Source organism: Papio anubis, chromosome 15 (assembly GCF_008728515.1).
Source record: "Papio anubis isolate 15944 chromosome 15, Panubis1.0, whole genome shotgun sequence".
NCBI classification, from domain to species: Eukaryota; Metazoa; Chordata; class Mammalia; order Primates; family Cercopithecidae; genus Papio; species Papio anubis.
The window spans coordinates 7,504,933-7,524,229 of record NC_044990.1 but is presented as its reverse complement, the minus strand read 5'-3'; the positions used below and the strand labels follow the sequence as shown (position 1 = coordinate 7,524,229).

General features: G+C 46.1%; 1 protein-coding gene across 1 annotated transcript in view; it reads left to right on the top strand.

Moving 5' to 3' along the window:
• FLT1 (fms related tyrosine kinase 1) overlaps positions 1-18,298 on the top strand; it is a 195,665-nt gene extending 177,367 nt beyond the window's left edge. The window contains exons 25-30 of the mRNA XM_003913719.5: positions 794-893; positions 6,591-6,696; positions 6,948-7,090; positions 9,785-9,869; positions 11,923-12,017; positions 15,315-18,298. Of these exons, the coding sequence (XP_003913768.1) occupies positions 794-893; positions 6,591-6,696; positions 6,948-7,090; positions 9,785-9,869; positions 11,923-12,017; positions 15,315-15,516 (731 nt within the window). The 3' untranslated portion in view covers positions 15,517-18,298. The remainder of the gene's footprint in view (positions 1-793; positions 894-6,590; positions 6,697-6,947; positions 7,091-9,784; positions 9,870-11,922; positions 12,018-15,314) is intronic.
• The last annotated feature ends 999 nt before the right edge of the window (positions 18,299-19,297 follow it).

Sequence of the window (19,297 nt, the reverse complement as noted above, 5' to 3'; positions counted from 1 at the left end):
GGCAGAAGGCAAAGCCTAGGCCTCTTAGGTCTCTGGCGCTCTTAGGTCTGCAGACTCCTGACCACGGGCAGCCCCCACCCCACTCCACTCCATTCAGCCCAGCCCTGGAGCCCAAAGCCCCCCTTCCCTCAGGCCTGTCACAACTCCTAGAGCCCTGGTACTGTAGGAAGTTTGCAAGAGAGTGAAATAAAGTCATTCCCACTCAAGTGTGAATGATTCCCATGTAGCCTATCCCAAATCTATTGGCGTTTTAAAAAGAAGCCTAAGCCAAGTGCCGTGATGGTGAGGACCTGGAGTCCCAGCTGCTCTGGAGGCTGAGGCAGGAGACTTGCTTGAGCCCAGGAGTTCGAAGCTGCAGTGAGCTAAGATCATGCCACCACACTCCAGCCTGGTGACAGAGGGAGACCCATCTCTTAAAAAAAAAAGAAAACTCGCTAACCCAAAGGATGAGTCTCTAATGATGGGACTTCTTTAGAGTTACTTGTGGGGAGAAGACCAGGACCCTTCAGACGACACCTCTTCCTCTGACCACACAGGCAGGAGTAGCCATAGGAATGGCCTGTGGGCACCAGCCCCACACCATGTGACCACCCAACCAAGCGGGTGTCCTTAGCAAGGACTCGCTGAGCTTCTCTGTGTGTTGTACTGTCCATTGAGATCTGTTGTAATCACTGGGAATTTATTACTAAAGCATCACTTTAAAGGGAGGAAAGAAACACTGAATTGTCCCCTCTTGGTCTTTTGTACCCTGAAGCCATAATAGGCCCTGTGTTTTCCACATTGTCTCCCACAGGCGGGTCTCCATACCCAGGAGTACAAATGGATGAGGACTTTTGCAGTCGCCTGAGGGAAGGCATGAGGATGAGAGCTCCTGAGTACTCTACTCCTGAAATGTGAGCCCTTGGTGCCCTCCGCTCCCCATCTGACAGCTCGCTTTTCACCAGGGCATCCCTGAGAGGGGATGTTTCGTGGATTCTTAGAGTCCCAGTCTTGGAAGATGCCAAGGTTCTTCTTTCCTTTAGAGGTGCTCCCCTCAGCCCGTCAGGCCCAGATATTTTGGGAGCATTTTCTTACAGTGCGGCACATGGCCCTTGACCCATCCCTACCTATTTCCTCTTCTGACCACTGATGTGACTTTTCAAGGGCTCTAGCTGGGAACTGAAGTTAGAAATTTAGTTTCTAGGTATGAATCCAGGCAAAACAAACAGGTCACCCAGGAACTGAATGCAAGACCTTGGCCTCACTCACAGAGTGGGAGCCAAACAGGCCTAGCAGCCCTAGGGATGGAGAGCCAGACCTTGATCTTGTGACCATTCCTATATCTGCACAGAACGCCCATGAAGGGGTTGATGTGGTCTGCAGAAGAGGTCTTGGAGAGGAAAAGGGGAACTTCCTGACATCATGATTATGCTTCACAGAAGGCTTTGTGGGCAATACAAGTTCCTTAGAATCCTTTAGGAGGAATAGGGGCCGGGCGTGGTGGCTCACATCTGTAATCCCAGCACTTTGGGAGGCAGAGGCGGGCGGATCACTTGAGGTCAGGAGTTCAAGACTAGCCTGGCCAACATGGTGAAACCCCGTCTCTACTAAAACTACAAAAGTTAGCCGGGCCTGGTGGCAACTACTTGCGAGGCTGAGGCATGAGAATCACTTAAGCCCAGGAAGCAGAGATTGCAGTGAGCCAAGATCACGCCACTGCACTCCAGCCTGGGTGACGACAGAGTGAGACTGTGTCTCAAAAAAAAAAGAATCCTTTAGGAATAGGCCCAGCAGCTGTCTGGAGCTGCCTGGTCACATGGCTTTTTGGGGTGTCCCTGTGAGGCTTTCTCCACTGTGCAAATTGCACTTGCTTGCCTCTCTTGGACACTCTTTTTTTCCTGGGGATTTGTGGATGTTTTGCACTTTGAGGCCTGAGCAGGAATGTGATGACACTTGCACTTTTGTGGAGCTGCTGACAAGGACTTGGGCCTCCCTGAGGCAGCACCACCTTTCCTGAACTGGCAGGGGCCCTCCCATTCCACCCACACAATGGGGTCCTGTCAGAAGCACTGGCTGGCCTTTGAGAAGGAGTCAGGGAATGCAGGAAGTGTGGGCTTGGCCAAAGGGCAAAGTCGCTGTCTCTTTCCTTCATCATCTCGGGGTAAGGGTAGGTCAGGCCCAGAATGGGGAACTGGAGAGGTGGACGGACGACTCAGGCCCAACAGCAGGGCTGGGTAGCTCTGCCCAAGCATAGGGAAGCGGGAGGGGACCTGTTCTTGTCACTGGTGCATGGTGTCCTCATCAGAAAAGTACAGGGAGCTGAGGCAAGGCCTGTTTCTGAGAGCTGGGGATAGAGCTGGATGATTAACTTTATGATTTTCTAATGTTTTCCCACATATAGTCTCATTTGAAGTTCCCAGAGACCTTGAGGGGTGGTCAGGGCAGCTATTATAATCTGAATTTAGCAAGTAATGAAACAGAGATGCCAAGACCTGAAGCAATGTGCTGTCTGTCAGCTGAGAAGCAGAGGAGACATTTAGAACCCAAGCCTCCGGACTGATGTCCCTAGACCACAGGGGCTGTTGAATTAGGAACAGACCCCACAGTCCTCAGAAGAAATGCTTCTCTGATATGGCCACTCATGCTTTGAATTAAATATGTCCTTCCAATCTTCACATAGTCTGAAAATCTCAAGAGTAGGCTCTCAATTACTACTAATAATTGTTATTATTAAATAACAAGATTTTTACATCAAAATAAATGCAAAACAGTATGAAATTAATTTTTATTTTTACTTCCGTATAAATTCTAAATAGTATGAAATTAGTTTAGTTGGGTTTTTTTGTTTGTTTGTTTGTTTGAGATAGTGTCTCGCTCTGCTGTCCAGGCTGGAGTGCAGTGACGTGATCGCAGCTCACTGCAACCTCCACCTCCTGAGTTCAAGTCATGCTTCTTCCTCAGCCTCCTGAGTTGCTGGGACTATAGGCGTGTGCCACCATGCCTGGCTAATTTTTGTACTTTTTTTGTAGAGATGGGGTTTCTCCATGTTGGCCAGGCTGGTCTCAAACTCCTGAGCTCAAGTGATCCACTGGCCTTGGCCTCCCAAAGTGTTGGGATTACAGGAGTGAGCCTCCATGCCTGGCCTGAAACTAGTTTTTATTATAACAGTATTGAATAATACTGATTAAATAGTTATTTGGTTCTTATAAGTGCCACTATTTTAAGCATTAATTTATTTAATGCTCATAACAGTCCTATAAAGTAGGACTACCATGATTTCCATTTCACAGATGAGAAAACAGGCACCGCACATGTAAGTGATTTGCTCAAGGCTGCACCGGTAATAACTTAAGCGAATTCAGCCTGAGTCCAGAGACCACAGCACCATCCCACACCCCTGCAGAGTGCGCTTCCCGTTCATACCCAGGCTGTGGTCGGAAATAACTCAGAGGTACAAAGTCACATCAGCTTTGGACCAAAAATTGCCTTGGACTTGCTCAAACCTTCAAGTCTTTACATAAACCTCACTCAGGTAGCTCCCTTGCCTCGAGCGACCTAGAGAGAGTGGTATGGTTCCTTAATTCTGAGGAGGGAGAGATTTTAGACATTTTAAAAAGTAAGAAGCTCTGGTGAAATACTTCTTCAGAAGGCCAGACTTCAAACCTTCAGACATTTTCTCAAGCATGTGAAAGCTGATGGAGTAATTTCCTTCTTGTTTGTTCTAACAGTAGGAAGGGCTGGGTGAGGACCAAGTGCAGCTTCTCAGAACTGGGATTCTGTGATCTGAACTTGGCGTAAAGTGGTGTGTATTTGGGAACTTGGGTGATAGCTTGGAAAGAAAACTTCCTGGAGGCCCCTCGTCCCCAGCTTGGATGCAAACTAATGTCTCTTAACTTTACTAAACCTATTTACTTAGTGGCACAAAATCTTGTAACATTGAGTTGTTGGTTCCTTGCCCAGATACTGTTGAATCAGATGTCCTTCAGTAAGGGAATAAGCAATGAATTTTTTGATTTTGTTTTTTCTTTTCCTTTGGTGTTTGCTGAGATGATTCACATTGGATTTTAGGCAAGAAGAGTGGAAACTAAAAATCGGAATCCAAGAGTCAAAAGTGAAAAACAGCAAGTGGTTGTAGATGGTTCCGTTTACAAGTGTCAGCAGGGAAATCAGGGAGTGTCCTGCTCAGGATGGTGCCTCTCCCAGACAGCAGCTTGATCCTGTGGGGAGACGATGGTGCGGGAGGAGACGAGCCCACAGCCTCTACCTGAAGGCCTCTCTTTGGAGCCCAGCCTCAACCTCACAGGCTCAAGTGATCCTCCCGCCTCAGCCTCCTGTACTACAGGGACTACAGGCGTGCATCACCATGCTTGACTAACTCTTCTATTTTTTGTGGAGATAAAGTCTCGCTATGTTGTCCAGGATGATCTTGAACTCCTGACTTCAAACAATTGTCCCACCATGGCCTCCCAAAGCATTGGGATTATAGATGTTAGCCACCACACCTGGATTCTTTTTTTTTTTTTTTCTTTTTCTTACCTTCCTGTAGTCTTACTGCGTTTGGCAGCCACCTCATATACTTTGAAACAAAATAGGAATATACTTAAGAGATATCTAGAGCCATTGGCGCCCCCTAAAGGCATACCTCTAAGAAGTGTCCGAGGGAGGCTATGAACTGGGGTTTCTCCCAGCACAAGCACAGCTGTACTGTCTGCAGTACAGCTGAAGAATTCACAGAAGGAGCAGAGTCATCTCTTCCCAGAGACGAGTCTGACTTCTTTTAGCAGATATTTATTGCTCTGGGGTAGGCGAGAGGTGTGGAAATGAGGCCCTGCCCACACAGTGCTTACAGCCTGATGGGTGGGAATCAAATTCGGGGCCCATTCAGATTTGAGTGTGACTCAGACTCCTTTTTTCATCCAGACCATCTTCTGAGAGAAGAGGTAACGTATAATAAACATCCCTTGAAGAGCGCAAGGTTCAGGGAGAATCTGTTCTTTTTTTTTTTTTTTTTTTTTTTTTTTTTTTTTTGAGACGGAGTCTCGCTCTGTCACCCAAGCTGGAGTGCAGTGGCGCGATCCTGGCTCACTGCAAGCTCCGCCTCCTGGGTTCACGCCATTCTCCTGCCTCAGCCTCCCGAGTAGCTGGAACTACAGGCGCCCGCCACCGCGCCCGGCTCATTTTTTTTTGTATTTTTAGTAGAGACGGGGTTTCACCATGGTCTCGATCTCCTGACCTTGTGATCCGCCCGCCTCGGCCTCCCAAAGTGCTGGGATTACAGGCGTGAGCCACCGCGCCCGGCCGAGAATCTGTTCTTAATGCAGTGCGTGTATGGACCTCTGGCCTGTGCTTTTCAGAGAGGGCGGTAGGTGCAGACCTCGAGTCCATGCAGACATGCCCAAGAGAGGAGCCTGATGCCGTTATATCTAAAATGTAAAGAAGAGGCTGGGCGTGGTGGCTCATGCCTGTAATCCCAGAACTTTGAGAGGCCGAGGCTGGTGAATAGTTGAGGCCAGGAGTTCGAGACCAGCCTGGCAAACATGATAAAACCCCATCTCTACTAAAAACACAAAAATTAAACCAGGCGTGGTGGTGGGCGCCTGTGATCCCAGCTACTCAGGAGGCTAAGGCAGGAGGATCACTTGAACCTGGGAGGCGGAGGTTGCAGTAAGCTGAGATCATGCCACTGCACTCAAGCCTGGTCGACAGAGCAAGACTCTGCATCAAATAATAATAATAATAATAATAATAATAATAATAAAACGTAAGAGAAGAATTGCAGAGGAATCTGTTGACATTGGAATCCCAGGACAAGATTTGACCTCTGTGCTATTAGGACAAATGTTTCATATCCAGGTGCCCAGGCTGTACTGTGTGCCTTGAGTGGTGGGAGGCCAGTTTGTAACAGCGGCTCTGCAGTGCTGGGGGAGAATGATCAGCTACACACAGGAACCTTGCTCACAGCCCCAGAAACTCCACACTGGGGCTTCAGCTTCTGGAAGTGACACAGTCATGTACACAGGACCTTCCCCACTGGTCTCCACTGCTTAGTCCATCAAGGGAAGTGTGAGGACTTGGAAATGCCACATGCTTTTTAAGAAGCCAGCTAAACCAACCTTTGTTACAACCCAAGAATGAAATAAGTACTACAAACTATTCGGCCACTGATACTTATGGCTGTATGACCTTTTTTTTTTTTTTTAAACTTAAAGGACATTGTCCTGCTTCTGAAAGTGCAGGGAGGAGTACTCCACTTCACACTGAACTGCAGTGAGCAGTGGGGTTTCCTTTCTGAATAGCTGTGTTTCAGTCACAGAACTCAGACTTTCCACCTGCAGAGGCCACAGGCACAACAAAGAACCTGGGTATCCATGAGCTCTGGAGGGTTGGTTAGTCTGTCTTGGTAGACGTGTTTTCCACTGACAGCAGGACCTGGCCCAGACAGCCTTTTAAGTGCTAGTGCTATAAACCAAACCTAAAAATGAAACAGGGTCACATAGTATACAGAAAGCTTGGTCTTTATGCGGATGACAGCCCTCCCTTTGCAGTACGTAAGGCAATGCATAGGATGATCACTGCTCTCCAGCTACTTCTGTTGCTGTTTTCCCCACCAGCTATCAGATCATGCTGGACTGCTGGCACAGAGACCCAAAAGAAAGGCCAAGATTTGCAGAACTTGTGGAAAAACTGGGTGATTTGCTTCAAGCAAATGTACAACAGGTAAAACGAAATTTATCTACATCTAAATGCCTTTGAGTGTACATCGGGGGGCATTTTACTTGTTTTTTTAAGCGCTATTAATAGAATAGCTGAGATGAGAAGTTTTAAAAAAGTGTGTGTGTGTGTACAGAATTGTCTTCTCAAAACACAACCACGATTGTGCGAATGACAAATCAAAGTTGACATAATGGTTCGTAGAACTTGTTGAAGTCAGAATTGATGCAATGAGAGCTCTATCTTCGGTATTTTAGGATGGTAAAGACTACATCCCAATCAATGCCATACTGACAGGAAATAGTGGGTTTACATACTCAACTCCTGCCTTCTCTGAGGACTTCTTCAAGGAAGGTATTTCGGCTCCAAAGTTTAATTCAGAAAGCTCTGATGATGTCAGGTAAGATTTCTTTCTCAAACTTTATATCACAGAATTTTCCAACAAAAAAAAGGAAAAAGAAGGAAGGAGGGAAAGAAGGAAGGAAGGAAGGTGGGAAGGAAGGAAGGAAGGAAGGAAGGAAGGAAGGAAGGAAGGAAGGAAGGAAGGAAGGAAGGAAGGAAAAAGGAAGAAAGAAAGATTGTGTAGTGATCATCACCCATATGCCCATCCCCTGAATTCAACTGTTGTTAACATTTTGCCCTATTTTGTCTATTATACTCTCTATGATTGTGTTTGTTCTGGATTTTTCTTTTTGCTGAATCATTTAAAAGGAGGCTTAAGTCATAATAGCACTTTACTCCTAAATACTTTGGTATACATTTTGGAAGAAGGCTATTATTGCTGGGCACAGTGGCTTGTGCCTGTAATCGCAGCACTTTGGGAGACTGAGGTGGGAGGATCACTCGAGCCTAGGAGTTCAAAATCTGTCTCGGCAACATAGAGAGACCTTGTCTTACTAAAAATAAAAAAAATTAGCCGGGTGTGGTGGTGTGCACCTGTAGTCCCAGCTACTCAGGAGGCTGAGGTTGGAGGATCACTTGAGCCCAGGAGATGGAGGCTGCAGTGAGCTATGATTGCATGACTGCACTCAAAGAAGGACATACTCCTGTGTAAACCACACCAAAATTATCACACCAAATAAATTCCTTAATGCCATCTAATAGTCAAATTTCCATAATTTCACCTGTCTTTACATCTTTTTTTAAAAAGCAGGATCCAATTAAGAATAACAGATTACATTTTCTTAAGTTTCTTGTCTATCTTATTCTAGAACCTTACCCCATCTTTTGTTTTCCCCACGACATTGAATTTTTTGGTGAAACCTTAGATAAAACTAAACAAACAAAGCGAGCTGTGTTTTCATTTGTTTTGCTTTGTTTTGACCTAACAAATGAATCTATCCCGTATTACTGCAGAGGGAACTGGAGAAGGGGCAAGGCAAGGGAACAGATATGTACTGTGGCCACTGCTGGCCCCGGGGCCTGACTTCAGGACTGATAGTTACGCACGCATGAAACCTGGGCAGGGCTGATGGTTACACAGACACGTGCTGGGTCTGGCACGGTGCTAGGCTTTTTCCATCTATCAACTCCTTTTACACTCAGAGCAGTCTTGGGAAGAACATATCATTCCTGTTACATAAATGGAGACCTTAAGGCTCCCAGGAGGAAGGCTTGCCGAAACTGTGTAGCTAGAAAGTGGCAGAATAGTTTTCTAACCCAGGAGTTCTGACCCTCCCTCCCTGTACCCAATGCAGTCAGGACTCCTTTTAGGGCTTCCAGACTGTGCTATGGACCTCTAGCATCTCTCTTTGCAGTAGGCACAGCTCTCTGGCTCTGACCTCAGTTCAGCCACCAGGGAAGATATGGGAAGGAGCTGCAGCAGTCAGAAAATACTGCTCACAGCCGGGCACAGTGGCTCACGCCTGGAATCCCCCCAGCACTTTGGGAGGCCAAAACGGGTGGATCACCTGAGGTCAGGAGTTCAAGACCAGCCTGGCCAACATGGTGAAACCCCGTCTCTACTAAAAATACAAAAATTAGCTGGGTGCAGTGGCATGCACCTGTAGTCCCAGCTACTCGGGAGGCTGAGGTAGGAGAATCACTTGAACCAGGGCGGCGGAGGTTTCAGTGAGCTGAGATCGTGCCACTGCACTCTAGCCTAGGTGACACAGCAAGACTCTGTCTCCAAAAAAAAAGAAAAGAAAAAAGAAAATACTGCTACCCACCTGTGACAGGACTCAAAGAAACCCAGTGCCACATCCAGACTTGTGGTGATGAATTACAGGTCAGCCTCACTGTTCAGGCCTCACAACCAGCCCAAGAGGCTGATGCAGATGAGTCATCATTTTGTGAGGTTGGGAAAACTAGTTCGGATTAAATAAATTGGCAAGGTCTGGCTGCGTTAGAGAGAGGGAGGGGAGGGGTGGGTGGCATGTCAGTTATATGTGGACCCTTCTAAGGGGGCTTAGCCTTAGGCCAGTAGGGAGCTTGCCCATGACACTGGGACTGGCAGAGAGTGACAGAGTATGGGACTGAGAAATTCAGTCAGTAGGTGAACTTGCCTTGTGAGTAACCACAGAGTGGATGTCTCCAATAGTCCTTCCTAATAGATCATCAACAAAAGTCAGTAGGTAGTTATAGAGACATCATACAACCCTACCCAATTCTCCCAATCTGTAATCACAGAAAACATATACAAGCCTGGCGCTAGCACTCGATTATGCCATTAAATAATATTTAGCCATGTAGCCATGCCAGGTCATTCTGCCGCCTCACATCCTTTTCGGAGTACCTGCTAAAGTCCTATCGCTTCCCTGCACATCATTTCTCTCCTGCGCCATTGGGCACTCAGACCAGATGATGCCTCCAGGCTCTCCTAGGCCTGACATTCTCTGATTTCACAACGGACCCGAGCAGGTCCCTCTGGGAGTTTCCTCAACACGACAGAATGTGAATTGACAACCATGGGAGGCAGTGGCAATGCCGCCAAGATTCCCAGGGGTCACAGCGGGGAGATTGGGGCCTCAGGAGTTAGGTGATTCCTGTTGGTGTGTTGGTTCCTCTTAGCTAGGATAGGATGCCTGTGGTCTCCTGACTCATTACAGCTGAATGCCTTTTCCTGTCTTGATCATTCTTTCTGTTTCTTCATTAGATATGTAAATGCTTTCAAGTTCATGAGCCTGGAAAGAATCAAAACCTTTGAAGAACTTTTACCAAATGCCACCTCCATGTTTGATGTAAGTCATGAAGTTAAGGTACCCAGTGCACGCTGGCAGACCCCTTCTTCAGATCCCTTCCAGACACCAATGCCAGTAGTGTGGTAGCTCTTGGTCAGCGAGCGTCTGGATTCAGGAGTGGCTGAAATGACAGTGTTGGGAGGACTGACAACTAGACCTAGCTGTGCAGAGCTAATTTGAAAGCAGAGTTCCATGAACTCACTCCAGGACCCAAGTCCCTGCATGGTAGGAATTTAGACCCTTAGGAAACTCCTTTGTGTATTTCTAAGCTGCTTAGCTGTCAGCGATGCAGCTTTGCTTTCAGAGTAACAGAGGAACTCCCAGCTGTGTGGGTGGTGGCCTTTGTGATGTAACGGAGAGCCTCCTGCAAGCAGCCTTGAGGCGGGAGGGGTCCACCCAAGCCTTATGCTCCTTTCTCCTGAGGCTCTGCAGGTTGAACGGCCGTGTTCCTACCCAGCCACACTGGGAGAAGCCAACCAGTATAGCCTGGCAAACAAGAGGCCTCACCAGCTCTTCTCTCTAAAGCCCAGTGATGTGGGGTTGAGGGGCTAAGGGGAGGAGAGGAGGATGGGCAGGAGCGATACTGCAGTTCTGATGTTGCAGCCTCTGGGACTCAAAGTGTGATCTCCAGATAGGCAGGTTCCTACAACCTAGGAGCCGGCTAGAAATGCCAACTCTCAGCACCCACCCACACCCACTGAGTCAGGTGCGCCTTGGCAAGATCCCTAGGGGATTCCTGGACACATTAACGTTTAAGAAGTGCTGGTGAGGCCGGGCGCGCTGGCTCACGCCTGTAATCCCAGCACTTTGGGAGGCCAAGGCAGGTGGATCACGAGGTCAGGAGATCGAGACCATCCTGGCCAACACGGTGAAACCCAGTCTCTACTAAAAACACAAAAAAATTAGCTGGACGTGGTGGCGGGTGCCTATAGTCCCAGCTACTAGGGAGGCTTAGGCAGGAGAATGGCGTGAACCTGGGAGGCGGAGGTTGCAGTGAGCCGAGATCATGCCACCGCACTCCAGGCTGGGCAACAGAGCGAGACTCTCTCTAAAAAAAAAAAGAAGTCTGGCAATGCCTATGTCCCATAAAGGGCCTGGAAGGCCAACAACAGTGTGAAGGTGATCACTACAATCAGTGTGGCCTTGAGGCAGGCACAGTCATCCTTAAAAAAAAAAGAAACACCACAACCTTATCGGACACACCAGATAAAGGGAAAGATTATTTTAAATATTTTAAGCATCAAAAATAAGCTGAAGAATATAAAAGTAAAGTATATGGATATATTGTTTGGCTGCTTGGTACATTGTTTTCAAGGCCGAGGGAAAAATACTGAGCAAAACGTGAAAGAATTCTCAACCTTCACCCTCCAACCCTAAATCAGTGGTGAATGATGACAGCTTCTTTGCTTGCTTAGGTGTTTACTCATAATTAAGGACACTGCCCTGTAAGAGTCTTAAAGGGTGGCAGGAACAAAGTGTGGGATCCGCTTACTGGAACATGCCGTATTAACAAAGTAGTGAAGAGTCTGCAGGCAACTCAGTGCCAAAGAGAAACCAACAAGGAAATCTAATTGCTGGAGACTCTAACCAAGGGGTGGGGGGTGGGGGCTGAGAATTCCATCAAGTTTAAGAAAAAAAATCAAACCATGTCTTTACGATTTCTTAGAATTCGTGTCTATGGTGCCACCGCTACTATGGCATACTCATAGTCAATCGCGATCTGCCAAATTAGTTTTAGTATCTTTATGCGATAAGTTGCATCATAGTTTACTGTGGAAAATGTTAACCTGTTACTTGCCATTTTCCCTTTTGCTTAAATGTATTTACTTCATGTTCAGGAAGGGTCTCAAAGTCACTGGGGATCAGACATGATTTGCAGCGGGTCAAGTTTGTAGTGACCAACTTAGAGAAAATGCTTTGTCTCAATAGGCGGGGATTGTGGAGGGTGAGGCAGAGCCTGGATCAACAGATGCATCCCAGGATCATCCCTCAGGCTCAGCATGGACTCCCGCTGGGCCAGGCAAAACTATCACCTTTCTCCTTCTCCCTGCAGGACTACCAGGGGGACAGCAGCACTCTGTTGGCCTCTCCCATGCTGAAGCGCTTCACCTGGACTGACAGCAAACCCAAGGCCTCGCTCAAGATTGAGTAAGCATCGGGTATCTTTTCTGTGATCAGTCCATGGAGGGTACGAGGGGAGATGCTGGGGATAGGTGGTGTAATGAGGGATGTTTGAGGACTACTTGCCCTCCTGCACTATAGTGTTCAGGCGTTGCAGAAAAGCATTTCCCCCCAGAGGGCAAAAAAAGGGGAACATCAAATGGGACATATGAGCACCAAGCTCTGGGGAAAACGTGCAGAAAATCTTGCAGACAGGCATTCCAGACGTGGGAAGCACAGTGCCTCAGGGAAAGAAGCCTGATGTGCCCACCTGTGCATGGCGCAGAGGGAGACACGCTCCCAGCGGTGGGAGAGGACGCCCCCGCTGTTACTCCCTATGCCGGCAGGGCTGATACATGAGGAGTCCCAGTACTGTTTTCCAGGGCTAAGACCTGCAGCCTGAGAACTCAGCCCCTACAGATGAACGACTTTCCCACTTCATCCTGGCACCCTTTTCTCACTTGACAATTTCTCCACGAAGCTCTGGCTTGACCAGTCCACCAGCTCCTCCCTCCACGCCGTGGCCACCACTGTCAGGAGTCTTATGCACCACCAAATGCCGCTGCAGCTTCTCTGTGCGAGTCGCTACCTCGCAAGGGTGCTGGACTGGGAAAAGCTGCGCCTGTAGGATGTTCCTTCCTTTCCTCTTTCAAATGCCTGTTCCCTGTCTCACCCGAAGGCAGAACCTGCTCCTCTTTCACCTGAATCCGGGGTGGGCAGCCATTTTTTTAAAGGGCTAGATAGCACATGTTCCCTACTGCCATTAGCAGGGGTGTCCAATCTTTTGGCTTCCCTGGGCCACAATGGAAGAATTATCTTGGGTTACACATAAAATACACTGACACTAATAATAACCGATAAGCTAAAAAAGTTGTAAACAAATCTCATAATGTTTTAAGAAAGTTTACGAGTTTGTGTTGGGCCACATTCAAAGCCATCCTGGGCTGCATGCAGCCCGCGGGCCACAAGTTGGGCAAGCTTGCATTATAGTATAAAAAGCAGCCGTAGACAGTACATCATCAAGAAGACACGGCTCTGTTCCCACACACTGTATTTACAGAAACAGGTGAGCATGGCCAGCGAGCACATGAAAAGATGCTCAACATCATCAGTCATTAGGGAAATACAAATCAAGACTACCATGAGGGGCTGGACGTGGTGGCTCATGCAGTAGTCTCAACACTTTGGGAGGCCGAGGTGGGTGGATCACTTGAGTCCAGGAGCAACATGGCAAAACCCTGTCTCTACTAAAATTTCAGAAATTAGCTGGGCGTGCTGGCATGTGCCTTTAGTCCCAGCTACTTGGGAGGCTGAGGTGGGAGGATCACTTGAGCTTGGGAGATTGAGGCTGCAGCGAGCCACAATTGCACCACTACACTCTAGCCTGGGTGACAGAGGGATAAAAAAAGGGAAAGAGATTACCATGAGATACCACTTCACACCCATGAGGATAGCTAGATGAAGTCAGTGTGGCGAGGATATGGAGAAATTGGAACCCTCCTACACTGCTGGTGGAAATGTTAAATGGCGCAATCACTTTGGAAAACAGTTTAGCTGTTGCCCTAAAAGGTTAAACAGTTACCCCGAGACTCAGCAATTCAACTCCTAGGCATATACTCAAGAGAAATGAAAACTGATGTCCACAGCAAAACTTGCATACAGATGTTCATAGCAGCATTACTCATAATCGCCAAAAGTAGAAACAACCTAAATATCCATCAGTTGATGACTAAATGAATAAAATATGGTATATCCACACAATATAAATTGTCAATAAAAAGTATGCAGTATGCATGCATGTTACAACCTGGATGAACCTTGAAAATATTACGCTCAGTAAAAGCAGTCATAAAATATCTCATATTGTATGAGTCCTTTTATATGAAATGCCCAGAATTGGTAAATCTGGAGGCAGAAAGTAGACCAGTAGTTGCCTTGGGCTGGAGCTGGAGGGTGTGAGGAACAAAGACTGCTAATGGGTATGAGTTTTGGGGGGTGGTGGCAGCTCTCTAAAGTTGATTATGGTGATGTTTGCACAACTTGTGTCGATACAAAAAACCATTGGCTTACACACTTTAAATAGGTGAATTATGCAGTATGTAAATTATATCTCCATAAAGCTCTCATTAAAAAAAAAAAAAACACCAGCCAGGTGGGCAGATATGGGTTATAGTTTTTGAACCCTGATCTAAATCAAAGAATGGCAACAAGTGCCTCCAAGTGATGTAGTTAGCACAGTTCATCGACCACAAGTAAATGGGAAAGACAGGGGCATTTCCAGGCAAACATCTGTGTGTGTGTTTCCTTTTCACATGAGCACAATGGTATTAGAATTGAGTTACAGCCCATCAGAGGCACCAGTGAGGAATGAATGGATCAAAGGGGAATGTAGGATACATGCTCTTTTGTTTCCTACTTTGGAACACCTCAGAAAATGGGTGGTGACTAATTTTATCTAGATATTTGTTAAAGAAAAACATAAACCATAAATTGTATCCTCTATTCTGAGACTGAAAATAGAGAACATGGACATGTTAGTCCAGACCAGTCTAAAACATGCTTCACGGGTTCCCTTCCTCATCCCAGATCCCTTGAAAATAAAAAATTCAAACGAATATTAAAGGGCAAGAGCAGCCCTTCCTCCTCAGGTGTCTGTCCTAGTCTGGGTATAACGTAGAGGACCCAGAAGCAAGTTTCTCCACCCTTGAGCCTTGCTGGTGACAAGTAGCACCATAACTAAAAGCGTTTCCTCTTCTAGAACACAGGCACGATAGGGAGAGGGGCGCTCACCTGTGTGTGTGAAGCTCTATTGTTTTCTGAGACTGTTGTAACAAATTGGCACTAACTTGGCAACTTACAAGAGAAATTTACTCTCTTGCAGTTCTGGAGGCCAGAAGGGAGATAAAATATGAAAAATGAATATTTTGGAGGGCAGGAGGCATTTCTCAGCCTACCACAGAAGCTGTTTGACCCGAGAATAGGAGAGGGCTGCACCCAGGTCTTGGAGTTACTTTCCACCCAGATTATGGGTTTGTGTTATCTTAGCAGACATCTCACACCCTCCCCCAGCCACTGTCTTTCTGCCCCATGACACCCAGCTGCTATGAGGGAGGCCGTGTGCAGCTTTAGAACACAGGAAATCTGACAGCAGTTGAGGGGAGGTTCGAAAACCATGAACTCTAGGACAGGTATGAACAAATGACCCACTCAGAAAGAGTGGATTTTAGTGTCTTGTTTTCTAAAAACCAATTCTGAACATTTGATTTCTTTCCTTCCTTTCTTTAGCTTGAGAGTCACCAGTAAAAGTAAGGAGTCGGGGCTTTCTGATGCCAGCAGGCCCAGTTTCTGCCATTCCAGCTGTGGGCACATCAGCGAAGGCAAGCGCAGGTTCACCTATGACAACGCTGAGCTGGAAAGGAAAATCGCGTGCTGCTCCCCGCCCCCAGACTACAACTCGGTGGTCCTGTACTCCACCCCACCCGTCTAGAGTTTGACACAAAGCCTTATTTCTAGAAGCACATGTGTATTTATACCCCCGGGAAACTAGCTTTTGCCAGTATTATGCATATGTAAGTTTACACCTTGACCTTTCCATGGGAGCCAGCTGCTTTTTGTGATTTTTTAATAGTGCTTTTTTTTTTTTTGACTAACAAGAATGTAACTCCAGATAGAGAAATAGTGACAAGTGAAGAACACTACTGCTAAATCCTCATGTTACTCAGTGTTAGAGAAATCCTTCCTAAGCCCGATGACTGCCCTGCTCCAACCTCCGCCACCTCAGGGCACACAAGACTAGTTTGATTCAGGAGCCGCACTGATCACCCCATGCATCATGGACCCCACTAGGCCAGCCCCGCAGCCCAAAACCCAGGGCAACAAGCCCGTTAGCCCCAGGGATCACTGGCTGGCCGGAGCAACATCTCAGGAGTCCTCTAGCAGGCCTAAGACACGTGAGGAGGAAAAGGAAAAAGGCAGAAAGCAAGGGAGAAAAGAGAAACCGGGAGAAGGCATGAGAAAGAATTTGAGACTCACTATGTGGGTGGGGAGGGGGACGGGGCTCAGCAATGCCATTTCAGTGGCTTCCCAGCTCACCCTTCTACATTTGAGGGCCCAGCCAGGAGCAGATGGGACAGAGATGAGGGGACATTTTCTGGATTCTGGGAGGCAAGAAAAGGACAAATACCTTTTTTGGAACTAAAGCAAATTTTAGAACTTTACCTATGGAACTGGTTCTATGTCCATTTCCATTCGTGCTATGTTTTGATTTACAGCACTGAGGGTGGCACTCAACTCTGAGCCCATACTTTTGGCTGCTCTGGTAAGATGCACTGAAAACTTAGGTTGTATCCATGGCATGATGGCCTTAACACTTAAAATGTCACATTCTATTTTGAGTATTAATATACAGTCCAGACACTTAGCTCAATTTCTTGGTATTATCCTGTTTTGCACAGTTCACTGTGAAAGCAAGCCGAGAAGAATGAAAATGCCGTCTCGAGGAGGGTTTTCTCCATACCAAAACTAGGGCTGACGGAGGAAAAAGGTCAGTTAGGTCAAGGGAAAACCCCATCTCTATACCAGCCAAACCAATTCACCAACACAGGTGGGACCCAAAGCACAGGCAACCAGTCATGTTTCCTTTTCATTTCCTGGGGACTCCACTCTCTCACACTAATCTGGAAGGATGTGGAAGAGCATTAGCTGACGCATATTAAGCACTTTAAGCTCCTTGAGAAAAAAGGTGACATGTAATTTATGCAAGATATTTCTCCAGTTGGGACTCAGGATATTAGTTAATGAGCCATCATTAGAAGAAAAGCCCATTTTCAACTGCTTTGAACCTTGCCTGGGGGCTGAGCATGATGGGAATAGGGAGACAGGGTAGCAAAGGACGCCTACTCTTAGGGTCTAAAGATCAAGTGGGCCTTGGATCACTAAAGCTGGCTCTGTTGGACGCTATTTATGCAAGTTAGGGTCTATGTATTTAGGATGCCTGCACCTTCTGCAGCCAGTCAGAAGCTGGACAGGCAACAGTGGATTGCTGCTGCTTGGGGAGAAGAGTATGCTTCCTTTTATCCATGTAACTTAACTCTAGAACCTGGGCTCTAAGTAACAGAAGAATGTATGCTTCCATTCTTATGTGCCACATCCTTGTTTAAAGGCTCTCTGAATGAAGAGATGGGACCACCATCAGCATATTCCCGAGCGAGCCCACTGGCTCCTGGCAGTGGCTTTTGTGGAAGACTCACTAGCCAGAAGAGAGGAGCGGGACAGGTCTCTCCACCAAGATCTAAATCCAAACAAAAGCAGGCTAGAGCCAGAAGAGAGGACAAATCTTTGTTCTTCCTCTTCTTTATATACACAAAAGCACCTGTGACAGCTGGCAATATTATAAATCAGGTAACTGGAAGGAGGTTAAACACAGAAAAAAGACCTCAGTCAATTCTCTACTTTTTTTTTTTTCCAAATCAGTTAACAGCCCAGCAAATAGTGATAACAAATAAAACCTTAGCTATTCATATGTCTTGATTTCAATAATCTAATTCTTAATCATTAAGAGACCATAATAAATACTCCTTTCCAAGAGAAAAGAAAAATCATTAGAATTCCGTTACTCGGCTTCTTCAAACTCAGGTTTGTAGCATACATGAGTCCATCCGTCAGTCAAAGAATGGTTCCATCTGGAGTCTTAATGTAGAAAGAAAAATGGAGGCTTGTAATAATGAGCTAGTTACAAAGTGCTTGTTCATTAAAATAGCACTGAAAATTGAAACATGAATTAACTGATAATATTCCAATCATTTGCCATTTATGACAAAAACGGCACTAACAAAGAACAAGCACTTCTTTCAGAGTTTCTGAGATAATGTATGTGGAACAGTGTGGGTGGAATGGGGCTGAAACCATACACGAGTCTGTGTCTTGTCAGTCCAAGAAGTGACGCCTAGATGTTAATTTTAGGGACCTGTGCCTTGTTTCCTAGCCCATAAGAACGCAAACATCAAACAGATACTCGCTAGCCTCATTTAAATTGATTAAAGGAGGAGTGCATCTTTGGCCAACAGTGGTGTAACTATATGTGTATGTGTGTGTGTGTGTGTTTTGTGCATAACTATTTAAGGAAACTGGAATTTTAAAGTTACTTTTATACAAACCAAGAATATATGCTACAGATATAAGACAGACATGGTTTGGTCCTATATTTCTAGTCATGATGAATGTATTTTGTATACCATCTTCATATAATAAAATTAACTTCCAAAAACGTACATATTTTCTCCCGGATTTGCTTGTAAGTGTAAAAAAGGGGTCACGGGTGTCCCTGGGGGTAGAGGACTGGTGTTCTTTACTAAACACAGCACAAGAAAGAGAAAGCAAACACTGCTGAAGAGAAGGCAAAGAGGCTTCTATCAGTCCTAGAGAATGGCTGTGCTGAACAATTCGAACACTGCAAACGGCAAGTAAAACACAAAATCAAACGAGGCAGATTGCCCAGAAAACTAAACCCTAACATCAACAAGATCATGAAACAAGTAAAGCATATGCTGGGTGTGAGTGCCAGCCGCAGAGAAAAGTGCCCTCAATTAAAAAGAGGCAGTTGTCCCCAAACACTAATTTTCAGCTGATAAATCATTAGCATAATCACAGCGGGTGTGTGCTCATGCTGCAGGAAACCACACAAAATAACAGGCAAAAGCTTGACACACAAGAATGTGTCAGTACACATGCCAGCTCAGCGTTCTCCAGTCTTCTTTTGTGGATTACATCCTAGGAAAACAGCTCAGGTCCTAAGTACTAGCAATTGAATAAGTGACCAACACTTTGTCTTAGAAAGCGGTCATAGTATTACCTGCCTAATAACGTCATAAGGAAACTAGATATAAGATATTTTAAGGGGAAAAAATAGGCCTACTTTATTTGGGACAAAGACAATAAAAATGGATAAATGACGAATCTCAGTAAACTTTTAGTTAACTCAAGAGGGCAAGAGGCATTTTGTCTTTAAGAATCTGAAACCTTTAAAAAGTATTACGGGTTTCATAACATGAGAATAAAATCACTCATTCAGGCAAATGACTTGAAGAATGCTTGAGGAATCAATGTCACGTCACAGTTTAGAAATGTTCTCATGGCTCTGGAAACTTATAGTACATTTGGGAATTTATTTTTATTTTTTCCTCCAGCAGAAGTATGGCCTAGTAAGGTTCATTGGACTCCTCAGTGTTAAACATATTACCAGACTTTGGGGTTTCACAGGCCAGGAAATT